We start from the raw sequence: 12,983 nt of genomic DNA on the forward strand, positions 1-12,983 counted from the left end.
GGGCATAGGAGACCCTTACCTTGACAAAGGGCAGGTGGGCACACCTGACAGGTGGGTCTATCCTGAAAGACCCCGCACCCCCACCACCGCCCCCAAACTGCACCCTTGAGCAGAACTTGCAGCCCAGGTACTGGCATTTCCCCACGCTTTTTGTCAGCTTTGGGATGATTCCATCACTTGGAATAAGGAGGACGTTGGAGGTTGGATGGGATTGAGGCAACTCCGCAAGGGACCAGGGAAATGCAGCCGCGGAGGCAGCAGATGGCAGCGCTGCCCAGGGCTGGGAGCAGGACCGCGCCCGGGCGGCCCGGGGGCGGGAGGCTGCAGTGCCGCCGCCGGGCAGCAGGGGGCGCCCGCCCACGGGAGCGCCCAGGTGGGATCCGCCAGGTGGAAGAGCGGGGGGGGGGGGGGGGGGGGGGGGTGGCTCCCGGGTCACACGGCGACACGTGCAAAACCGAGGCCCAGGCTTCCGGCATTCAGCTCATGAACAAAACACATTTTACAGTTAGGGGGAAACGGCTTTCACAGATACTGTAAGCAACCTTTGTTTCCCTTTTATTTTTTCTTATGCATTTTATTTTTTTTTTTAGAGACAGAGTCTCACTCTGTTGCCCAGGCTAGAGTGAGTGCCGTGGCGTCAGCCTAGCTCACAGCAACCTCAAACTCCTGAGCTCAGGCGATCCTCCTGTCTCAGCCTCCCGAGTAGCTGGGACTACAGGCATGCACCACCATGCCCGGCTAATTTTTTCTATATATATTTTTTTAGCTGTCCATATAATGTCTTTCTATTTTTAGTAGAGATGGGGTCTCGCTCTTGCTCAGGCTGGTCTCGAACTCCTGAGCTCAAACGATCCACCCACCTCGGCCTCCCAGAGTGCTAGGATTACAGGCGTGAGCCACCGCCCCCGGCCTCTTATGCATTTTCAATTCCATCCTCATCGCAACTTGATCATCAAAGACTTCATCATTTTTTTTTATTGTGGTAAAATCCACATAACATAAAATTGACCATTAGTGGCATTTAGCACAGTCACACTGTTGTGCAACCGTCACCATTGTGTGGTTCTAGAACACTTTAGTCACCCCAAAAGAAAACCCGGTGGCCGTTAAGAGTCACTCCCTGTCCTCCTCCAGCCCCAGCCCCTAATCTGCTTCCTGTCTCTGTAGGTTTGCCTATCTCGGATAGTGCATGCAGTATTTTCCTTCTAATTGTGTTGTACTTTCTAAATTTCTTTTTCTGTTTTTACAGTAAGAATGGTTTCCTCTCATAATTTCAGACAAAAGAGTTTCTACCAACGTAGAAATCGCCTCCGGCCCAGATGCCCGTCCTCGCCGCCTGGATCCCCGCATGTCCCCGCATGCGCGTCCTACCTGTCCCTGCTGTGGCGCTGGTCTGTCCACGTCCCATACTGGCTGTCGGCTTCGTGCACAAGAGTGTCGGTGTCCTTGGCCTCAGGCGGCCTCCTGGAGAAACACTGCTTCAGTTGGTCCTGTGAGGACAAGCCGGAGGGGAGATTCTATCAGGGGAAACGCTCGGAACCCCAGTCCCGGCTGACACAGGTCACATCACCTGGCCCCCAAGCTCAAACCCGTCCCAGTTCCCTGCTGCCCGCAGCAGTGGGGCCGCACGTGGTGGCTGAGCACTAGGGTGACCAGCCGTCTTGGTTTGCCCGAGACATCACGGGATGCGGGACTTTCAGTGCTGCAACTGGGCAAACTGGGACAAGGCGGTCACTCTACCTGGAGAGCCCCCAAGACTCATGGGGCTGGTTAGGGCACCCTGCCCGTGTGCCCACTGCCACCGTGTTCCCTCCACCAGCATCGCCCAGCACAACACCCGTGCGGCACTGAACTTGGGCCAGGCCCTGGGTAAAGCTTTGACAGGAGATCCCCTTGCTGAACTGCAGCCCCTCGACAAGCCTACAGAGTGGGTTTTATTACAATCCCCATTTTACAGATGAGAAAATTGAGGCTTAGAGAGGTAAAGTGACAGAATTCAAACCCAGGCGGGGGTCTTGCACCCCGAGTCCAAACCACTGTGCCCCAGGCAACATCAACCCTTGGTCTGCCAGCGCCTGGTCAGTCATTGATCTCTGCCCTTGGCCTGGACCCTCAGAGGGGGCAGGAGAGCAAGGGCGCTGGCTACCACAGAGCTGGCCACGGGGCCAAGGTCATCACAGTCTCCATTAAATGAGGAGACTGCTGCTTCCCTAATTTGTCCGCTTGGGAAATTAAAAGCCTATTCCTCGTGGTGGAGCCATTGAACTGGCTGCCACTTAGGGCCGGGCTTCACCGCGAGGGGAGAAGCCAGAGCTCTCCAGGCGAGACCAAAGCCCAGTCCCTCGTCTGGGCCACGGGCACAGTAACAGTTCAGATGGCCTTGGCTGCCTGAGCTTTGAGTGACGTTCTCCGTCACCATCTTTTGATGAGGAATATGGAGGTGAGGGTAAGGGGGTGAGAGTGACCTTGCCCCCAAATCCAGAGAGACCAACAGGGCACATCTTTACTCTGAATGTTCCATTTGAGGTCAGGAGGCATATTCTGCCGGAATGTGCTGCAGGTCATTCATCTCCTGCTCAAAAACCTTCAAGGGCTCCCTATTGTCCTCCTACGGGAATCCCAAGGCCCCTTGCAATTGAGCCCCAAATTTTCTGTCCAGTCCCATCCCCTGCCCTTGCTCCAAACAAACTCCCTACCCTACTGCCCTGACCTCCTACACGCCGCATCCCACACGAGCAAGCCTCGCACGTTCCTGGCCTCGGCGGCCCTGCTGGTGTTGTTCCACCTTCCTATCCCGCCAGCTCAGCCAAAGCTATCGCAGCCCACGGGGACCACTGCTTTCCTAAACTTCTCGCTGCACACCCTGGATGACTTATCAGTTATACCAGGCAAAGTAGGACACGTAAGTTATTTACTCAACAAATATTTATTGAGCACCTACTGTGTGCCAGGCAGCGGAGAACCAGGAGTTGGGTGGGGGCTGGTGGCGGTCGCAACACAGATGGAGCCCGTGGGACTCTGCAGCTCGGCAGAGGTGCCCGTTAAAACTGGGGGCTCCAGCACCTTTGTCCCCCGCTTGGAGCCTGGCTGCACACAGCAGGGACCTAATCAGTGGAGGTGAGCTGGCTGGTCCCCAGCAGTCTGTGTTCTTCCCCGGCAGGGGGAGCGGCCTCTATTCGGCTTCCTTGGAACCATCCTTAGCCAAGTAAGCATATAGGGCCCTGCAGAATGAGTGAGTGCCTGGGAAAGCCTTGCTGTGTGACCTCAGGGACATCACGTCCCTCTCTGAGCTGCAGAGAAGTTACAAGGATTCAGTGAGGAAATGGTGGTCACCCCAAAGGCACAGATGCCAAATGAGAGGACCCATGTGACAGCTCCTAGGACAGGGCCTGGCACTCAGGAAATGCCCAATAAGTGCTCATGTCCTTTCCCATACTCTCTCTCTTGCCTTTTGGGGATACTCGTGCACCCCATCATGTTCGTGGGAATGCTGCCAGTGAGGTGAACGCAAGGACAGGAATTCAGAATAAATCCCCAAGTCACCCCTGAGCAATGGCCACACTCACAGACCCTAATAACATCCGCTGGTCCAAACACCCTAATTCCACTGCCTGTAGAACCTTTTGTTTCTCTAGCTACCAAAGGAATACGTGCTCATTGTAAAACACTTAGGAATTACAGAGAATCACAAAGAATGCATTTTAAAATAGCCCATCACCCAAAGACAGTATCCTTGCCTAGTCCTGTCCAGAACTTTGAGTCACCTCCTCTACGTCATCATCTTTAGTGGCTGAAGAATATTCCGCTCTGTGAAGGCAGCATCGTTCAATTAACCGATCCCCAAGCGTTGGGCTTTCAGGTTGCTCATTATTTTTTCACTACTATAATCAACAATACGATAAACATCCGGGGACTCTTCCCATAAGAGAAATCCCTAAGTATAGAATCGCTGGGTCACACATAGCACCTCTCTAAGGCTTTGGCACCTGATGATCAAGCCGGTCTTGGGACAGGCTGCCCAAGCTCCAGGTGCCTGGCATAACGTGGGGACGCTGTTAGCACGCTGTAGGGATGGAGTCAGTCCCCACTTAGGGCGGCATTTCTGTTTTTGCCTTGAAAGGTCACCTGACATGCTCAGAGGCGTGACACGCTTGGCAGACTTCTCCCTGAGACCCAGGAATGGGCGTGGTCGTCCAAGTGCGCTCTCAGATTTTTTTTTTTTTCTTAGTAGAGACCAAGTCTTGCTATGTTGCTCAGGCTGGACTTTTAAATTTTTTTTTATTTCAAAATATTAAGGGGGTACAAATGTTTTTGTTACATAGATACCCTTGTATAATGCTTAAGTCAGGGCTTTTGGTGTGCCTGTCCCCAGAAGAGTAGTAGTATTCATTGCACCCAATAGGAAAGTGTTTATTCCTCACCCCCCTCATCCCCCCTTCTTGGTTTCCAATGTCGTTTATATCTCTTCGTGTCTGCAAATGCCCATAGTTTAGCTCCCACTTATTAGTGAGAACATGTGGTGTTTGGTTTTCCATTCCTCAGATACTTCACTTAGGATAGTGGTCTCCAGTTCAGCCCGAGTAGCTACAGAAGACATTATTTCATTCCCTTTCATGGCTGAGTAGTACACAGCCACGGTGCACATGATCGTATAACACATTTTCTTTGTCTGCTTGTGAACGGATGGACACTTGGGGCGATTCCACATCTTTGCGATTGTGAATTGTGCTGCAGTAAACATTTGAGTGCAGGTGTGTTTTTTATAAAATGACTTCTTTTCCTTTGGGTAGATACCCAGTAGTGGGATTGCCGGATCGAATGGTAGGTCTACATTTATTTCTTTGAGGAATCTCCATACTGTTTTCCATAGAGGTTGTACGAATTTGCAGTCCCACCAACAGTGCATGAGCGTTCCTTTCTCTCTGCATCCACGCCAGCATCTATTGTTTTTTGACTTTTTAACGACTATTTTGATAGGTGTAAGGTGATATCTCATTGCAGTTTTAATTCGCATTTCCCTGATGACTAGTGATGATGAGCATTTTTGCATATGTTTGTTGGCCATTTGTCTATCTTCTTCGGAAAAAACTTCTGTTCATGCCTTTTGCATACTTTTTGAGGGGGTTGTTTTTTTCATGCTGATTCGAGTTCTTTAATTAATTAAAATTAAATAATATTAAGAATTCAGTTCCTCGGTGGCACTAGCCATACTTCAAGGTCTCCATGGTCACCTTCATATGGCTAACATATTGAACAGCACAGACAAACGAACATTTCTATCACTGCAGAAAGTTCTAGTGGACGGCACTGCTGGAGAACTTCCCATGATATAATAATTATAATTGGCCTATTTCTTATCAGTCTTCCCTGGACAGGCACTGTTTTTAGAGCCAGAATACCTGGATTTCAATCCAGGATCTACTATAGAGTAGCTGTGTGACCTTAGACAAGTTACTTAACCTCTCTGTGCCTCAATGTTCAGGCAAAGTAGATGTGATGTGACATTGTGGTGAATGTCACTGTGGTCTCTACTCTTTAACACGGACCATCAAATCCGAAGTAAGGGAATTCATCTTGTACTGTGGCTTAAGAAAGCGAGCTGTTTACCAATACTTTCTCTAGGTAGCACCCTGGTGACTTTATATGCACTGCAAGTTACTTACGCCTCACCACTCTACCAGACCCTGGCAGGACTTCGAATCAGCAGTGCCTGAGCTTAACTCCCAGGGCTACCAGGGCTCAAGATCAACCGCAATAAAGGCCCGAGGCTCTTCTAAAACTTTCTAAAGGTCAGATTATTTTATTCGCTCGAAGGCAGGACGTTCTTCCCAGTGTTGCCTCACAGGCCGCTATAAAATCCCTGACTGACTGTAGGCAAGTAGATATCTACAAGGGAGTCTGAAAATACACATGGTAGGTTAAAAGGCAGGCAGAAGAGCTGTGTCCCAATTGGTCCCCCTATGTCAATGTCCCCACTCCATAGCTCAGCTTTGTCATTGGTCAAATGAGGTTAACTGAATTCTACAATTTAGACCTGGGAGGACCCCCTGAGTCCGTTCAGTCGGCCCTTCTTTTTCAGAGGAAGAAACAGAAGCCCAGAAAGGGGAACAGCTACGGGGCTCTTAGTTCTCATGGCGTGTGGGAGGCAGTGCTGGGGGACTGGAACCCAGGCTCTGGGACTTTCCTGAGTGCTCCTTGCAGCCACTAACTAACATGCCACCTGCACCGCCTTCTTCCCAGCGCTCCAGGAAGCTGTGAGGAGGAAATATACATAAAAATGCTCTCAAAAAAACAAGAACTTGGCAGGTGTGAAAACCACTTGCTCAGACTAGCTCGCAAGCCCCAAAGCCACTGGTGGGTGAAAACTCTGGGCTCTTGTCTTGCAGGCGAAGATGACTGTCCCAGCCTGGCCCTGGCATGACAGCTCTCTGATGTCCACACTGGGGAGACCAGGCTAACACGCTCCTCTAAGGGCTTTGTGAAAACATGCCATGACACGTGTTCTGAAATTTAAAACGCACACACCCTTAACTCAGTAACTTTAGTTCAAAAACTTTATCTCAAGGAAATCATCAGATACATCGTCAAGATCTACGAACACGGACGCCTCCCTGCAGGATGAGCTATCGTTGCAAAATACTGCAAACAACCCAGACGTCCAGCGGATGGGGACTGTGAAATTCAGTGTCCACACAACGGATAAAACGCAGCCAAAGTAAACGATGTTCAGAAAGGATATTTACCGTCACTGAAAGATGTTTGCCGTACACTAGCAAACATAAAAAAAATTAAAAAGGTAACAAAGCAATATGTATTGTGATACCAGCATTGTAAAAATCAACACATAAATGTGAGTATAAGCAAAGAAAAACATCTGGAAGTTTCCATGGCAAACTGTTAACAGGCATGCTGTGTGGTGGTGAGATAGCAGGTTGCCTTTTGATGGATATTTTATTGAGTTACACACTTATAATTTTATAGCCCAATATAATCAGATGACAAAATTAAATAGAATTGATTAAACCATGCTTCCTAGTAGTGTTGTATTGCACACGTCATGCATTAAGAACAAATCAGAAGGGGGCTCTTTATTTGTTAATCTACACCAGAGCTTGGCAAACTTTCTAGAAAGGGCCAGATGGTAAATACTTTGGGCTTTGAGGGCCATACAGTCTCTGTCCGAATCACTCAACTCCACCGTTGCTAACCAGAAAGCAGCTCAGGCTAACAGGTAAGCGAATGTGCGTGACTGTGTTCCAATAAAACTTTATTTACAAAGCAGGCGGCTGGCTAGATTTGGCCCTTAGGCCGTAGTCTGCTGATCCCTGATCCATGGGGAACTGTTTCATTCATGACTGTGCCCAGCACTTAGAACAATGCCTGGCAGCTGGCAGCTGTTGAAAAGATTTGTTGGAGGAAGGTTTCTGAAAAGGATTTTTTTTGTAGTGAGTAGGTGTGAAGCCTCTTAACCAGAAAAGGCAGTGTAGCTATGGAGGGGTTGGGAAGAGGGAAAATATTGAGCCTGCAAGCATTCTGGGGTGTGTGACACATCCACCTAAGAAAGATCCCTGAGTCAGGACCACGCCGGCGGCACAGAGCTGACAGAGCAATTCTGAGCAATTCTAGAAGTGTGTCTCATCCCCAGCTCCCCGCAGGGAGCTCTGTGGTCACAGGGCCTCGGCTGGCATGGGGGACACCTGCTCTGTGTCAGTGCCCCCGAGAGCCTGCTGCATTTTACCATCCTGCGTCTGGGTCAGACCTGCAATAGTAACATTGGTAACCATAACAACAACGGCTGACACTATTGAGCGCTGACGATGTGCCAGTCACTCTGCCATGGAAAGCCGCTAACGAGTCCGTGATGTAGGAACGTGGACCCATTTTACAGAGAAGGAGACCAAGGCCCCGAGAGGCAATCCAGCGTGCCCAAGGTCACATGGTTCGAAAGTGGTGGAGCTGGGATTTGAATCTGGGTTCGCTGCCACCCTCGCTTGTGCTCTCCAAAGTTGCCATGTTCTCTTGGCTCTGGCTTGACGCTGGGACCTTTGTTGGGCCCTCAATGACCATTTTACAGAGGGGAAAACTGAGGGCCGGGCAGGGGAGAGATGCTCAGTCAGCCCTCTGGTCAGCACGGTCCATCGCTAAGTGTGCCCAGGGGTGGGGTCTCGGTGGGGCCAGGAAGAGACTGGGAAGGGGTGGAGGTCAAAGACGGGTCTAGTCCCGCTGTTTGTCTCACATGCACCCTGCACCCCTGGCTTCCAGGACGGTCTTTCGGAAGGTCCAGCATGACCTCTGCACACGTCCTCTGAACAGCTCCCTTTGACACTCTGCTGATTAGCAACCTAAACCACAAACTTTTAGGTTGCAGATGCAAAATTAGCCTACCCCATTGCTCCAACACGTTGGAGTCAGGACAGGTTAGCAGTTCTGAGCTAGGGCTCTACGATGGAACAGACGGGGGTGAATCCAGCTCTGACATTTGCTAGCTGTGACTCAACCTTTCTACACCTCAATTTCCCCATCTGTGAAATGGGAATGGAGAGGAGGCTTAGGGGAGCTGGGAGGATTGTATCACACGTCTGGCGAGAGCTTGCGCACACCTGGCTGAACTCGCACACGGTCAGTGCTGACTGATGCCAGTTCATGTGACAGTGACGATGTCCACTGTTAAGTTCCCCAAACACGTGATTTTGGCAAACACTGTACCAATGTGCTAACAGGGCTCACGCGGCCTGACAGTCCCGCCATTCAGCTAAGATCCAAAGGGGCTGCCTGGACCAGATCCCTGAGTGTCCCCCGACCTGGACGTCCGTCAGCTGCTCCCCACAGAGGGCACCCTGGGGAAGGTCCCACATCACAAAATGACCCCGGGCCCAGCTCTGCAGGGCAGATGAGTCATCCACCACGGCGCGCGTGGCTCTGGCAGAGACACGCTGTCTCCATGGGACAAGTGTTACCCAAAGTGACAGGAACACACGTTTGCAGTTGGTCCTTAGGAGGCGTATTTGGTTTCCCGACAAGGCTGTGAGTGGGGGCTTCCGCGTAGGGTATAAACAGCAACAGCAGCTGGGCGGGGAGGCCCAGGCTCGGGGCAGCCTCAGACCTAGGGCTCCCCCTGCCCCGAGAAGCCCCGCCGGCACTCTGGAGCCTGCTTTCCGGGTGTCAGAGGTGGGCAAGGAGGCGATAAGAATAGTAATAACCACAAACTCTAAGTAGCACCAACTGTGTGCCTGGCACCGTGTCAAATTCCTTATGTAGAGCATCCAGTGTAATTCCCATAATAGATACTATGAAATATCCCCATTTCACAGATAAGGGAGCTGAGGCTCTGAGACGTTAAACAGAAACAACAACAACAAACACTTACATGGTGCTTACTGTATGCCAAGCTGCCACACTGAATCCTAAGAATCAGGCAGTGCTATCACCCCCATTTTCCAGATGGGAAGACTGAGGCCCGGAGAGGGAGGAGCCTGATTCGAACCCAGGTGGTCCGGCTCCAAGTCTGCGACCTGGTACCCCCCACTCTGCCAACACCTGTTGCAATTTCACCCGGGAGATGCTCCTCTGGGAGACTTCTTGGTCTAGTCCGTTAGCTGCTGGCAATGCTGGCCTGGGGCCTGCTTGGAATGTGTCCCTAAAATGCAGCTCAGACATCAACCCCCCGGCAAGCCTCTCCCAGCTGCCCCATCCCCAGGTGGGCCTTTGGGACCCCTCATGGAACCTCCTGTGCCCACCCCATCATAGAAATTATTATGCTGGCCTGTGGTCATTGTCTTCTCCAAACTGTGAGCTCCCTGAGGACAGACACTAGGGGCTGTTCACCCTCAAATCCCAGTGCCAAGTTCAGAGACGGCCATTGTGGACAGCAAGCAACCCGTAACGGACAGACGCATGAGTGCACGAGTGAGCAAATGAGCCCATAAACGATCCCCTGTCCCTCTCTAATGACTATGAACGAGACTGCTGCTCACCCAAACCTGGATATGGCGCACGGCCGTCTGTTTTTATATACGCCCATTGCCATTTCATTCTTGCAGCTTTTTAAAACAATTAAACTGTCTTTTACAAAGCACTATGTGCCTTGTGCTGACAAACAGTGAAACGAGGGTAGCCAGTGTGATCGACTGAAGATGCACAATAGGAGAGATCGATCCCCCAAAATAATCAGGAACCTTGGTGCAGCAGGAGGGGAGGAGCATAGAACATTCTAGAAATATTGTCATCCTCTTGCATGCAGACAGAAAAATCTGATTTCCCTTTTAAATCTAAAGTTCTATTAATAAAAGTTCCACAGTTCTAAGACTAAGAGGAGCCACGGGAAAGGGGAATTTGGAGTTTTTGGAAATGTATTTAACCTAAATCATAGAACAACTTCGACGTGACACACTGCGTCATTGGAAGAAAGAGTTGCTAAAAAGAATGAGGCAGATGTCAGTGAGCTGACATGAAACAACCTCCAAGATGCACCGTCCGGCGAGTGAAGCAAGGTGCGAGCTAACAGGTGGCGCACGCGGCCATTTGTCTGCGAGGGGAAAATGTGAACATTTGACAATGCAGAGACCATCGAAGGGGACACAGCAAAACTGCAGCAACACTTGTCGCCAGGAGAGGGACTGGGGAAGGGGAGGGAGAAGCCCTGTTTTTTATTCTAACTCCCTTTGTATTTGGTAACATTTTCAGCTGGTAAAATAAAAAGTAAATTTTAAAACTGTATAATGATACATAAATATATGAATTTTGTATGTTTCCCAGCATCTCCTCTCTGCTCCCACCCACCCTGCCTTGGCTCCTGTTGGAGGGATTCTTAAAACAGCCTAAGCCAAATCTGACTTCTTTTTTTGAAACATCACATGTCAAAACATCTCTCTCACAGTTTATTTCAGGCAAGGGCTCAACTTGTCAGGTGACAGAATTGCAGCCTTGAAGTGTAAGTGTCAACCCGGTGAGAAGGCAGGGAGCCGGGGGTGTGTGTCCCCCCACGGACACGGGACCCCAGGTCCGCCAGACTGAGGCCCCGGAGCTCTCTCCCTGGCAGGACACGGCCACCAGCCCAGCCATGATCTGTGGGGACAAGCACATTCCAGTGTCCCCACATGGCTCCACCGCCCCTGCTGCTGGCAGTTCATCCAGCAGAGCGATGCACACAGACACAAATGCATGCGCACACATGTATACACACGATGCACATGCACACACAGGCGCACACACACAAATAGACATGTTTGTATATATATACACACAAATGCGTATACACAAAAACATACACACATAGACACATGAATATACACACATACAAATATATACACCAATGTACACACATACAAAAAATAGTCAACACAAAAATACATAAATACATGCACACAAAAATACACAAAGGCACACAAATGCACACACAAACACAGCTGCCTATACACATATATATATATCTATATATATACGCAAATGCATACACATAAAACACACACACATAGAAACACACACACAAAAACACAAACACACATATACACAAAACATATACGATACACATATGCACACACACACAAAGTCACACACAAAGGATGGTCACAGCAGCGCTGTTTTTGGGGACAGCAAACACAGCTCATTGCTTTTCCACAAGCTTATTGGTGCAAAGGAATAATAGGGTGTAGCCGTTTAACAACAGTGACGTAGAAACTTAAGGGCGGATATGGAAAGACGTCAAAATCATTCTAGATAAGTTTAGGAAGAACAAGGGGCAGAAAACTGTGTCTGGAATCACCTCCTTGGGCACCCCGAGTTCCACTGATTCATAAACATTTCCTATCCCAAGTGTCCAAGGTCCTTCTGGGCCTCGGACAGAGAGTCCACTGCAGCAGGTAACAGAGGGCCCATGGAAGGTGCAGGACATGACCTCGGCTTTGAAAAGCAGGTCAGAGCTGGACAGGTGGGAATATCAGGGGAAGCAAAGCAGGCAGAGGAACAGCCTGGCGGGAGGTAAATGCCGTGTTTATTAAGAGCCTACGGTTGTGCTGTGGGCACCGTGCCAGACACTGGGCAGCCCCATCCACCCTGCAGGGTGGGCATGTGACCCACCTTGGAAAGCTGGGACCTCGAGGAACCCCTGGTGGGGGCACGGGAAGAGGAGAGCTCAGAACATGAGGTATGAACGAAGCTCCCCTTCCCCTGTAGTGGGGGGCCCCACAGGAGTTGGGGGGAGGCCGTGCCTGGGAGCCCATGGCTGTAAACCTGCATGGCGGCTCCTTTGTGGATGAACAGCCAATCCCACACCCACCCCGGGTGAAGGCGGAAAACCAGTCGGGCTGACATTCCATTGCCCGAGACAGAGCCAAGGGCTCTGTTTCCTTCTGGTGCCCAGCCCAGCCTGTGGCTTTGTTCAAAGACCCTGCCCAGGGCCCAGAGCGCCGCCTGTTCTAACTCACAGCTAGACCCACCCACCCTGTTTCCCAATCCACCACTTGGTAAACCAGCAAACCCTGGAAAACACCCAAGTCGATGGTATCTCTTAGGCCAACTCTTGACAGTGCCCAGGTTGGGGCAGAACCGCCTCCTGCAATGGTTCCTGTCTGTCCAGGGGGGAATCGAGCAAGCGGGCGTCTGCTTGGCACATGGCTATCGGGTGGTGCGTTGGTCCGAGCAATTTGGGGGGCTCTTTGGAAGCCTCAGCTGTGGGCTCTGGGATGCAGGGCGCAGGCGCCTGGAAGCTGTGCTGGCAGCTGGCTGCAAAGCCTGGCACATCAAAGCCCAGGGGCCCGTTCCGATGAGACCGTGCCTGGGTCAAAGCCCACAGGGGACCCAAACGGAAGCAGCCGGGGCATGTGCAGGTGCTCAGGCATGCTGGAGGGGCCCTGCTCATCCTTGGGGCCCAGGCTCACTCGGCAGACTTGGCAGTCAGACCTAGCGATGCTGAAAAGCCCCCAAAGGCTGCTCGAGTGCCATGGCCAGGGCGGCCAGGGGCAGAAGGGCCTGTTTCTCAATGTGGG

At 51.0% G+C, this 12,983-nt stretch overlaps 1 protein-coding gene across 3 annotated transcripts in view; it reads right to left on the minus strand.

Moving 5' to 3' along the window:
• Positions 1-12,983, minus strand: part of KIAA1671 (KIAA1671 ortholog) — a 133,573-nt gene that overhangs the window by 17,304 nt on the left and 103,286 nt on the right. For all 3 annotated transcript variants that reach the window (XM_069497605.1, XM_069497604.1, XM_069497606.1), the window contains one exon: positions 1,372-1,490. In XM_069497605.1, coding sequence (XP_069353706.1) covers positions 1,372-1,490 — 119 coding nt within the window. The remainder of the gene's footprint in view (positions 1-1,371; positions 1,491-12,983) is intronic.

The sequence above is a fragment of the Eulemur rufifrons genome, chromosome 21, assembly GCF_041146395.1.
Source record: "Eulemur rufifrons isolate Redbay chromosome 21, OSU_ERuf_1, whole genome shotgun sequence".
NCBI classification, from domain to species: Eukaryota; Metazoa; Chordata; class Mammalia; order Primates; family Lemuridae; genus Eulemur; species Eulemur rufifrons.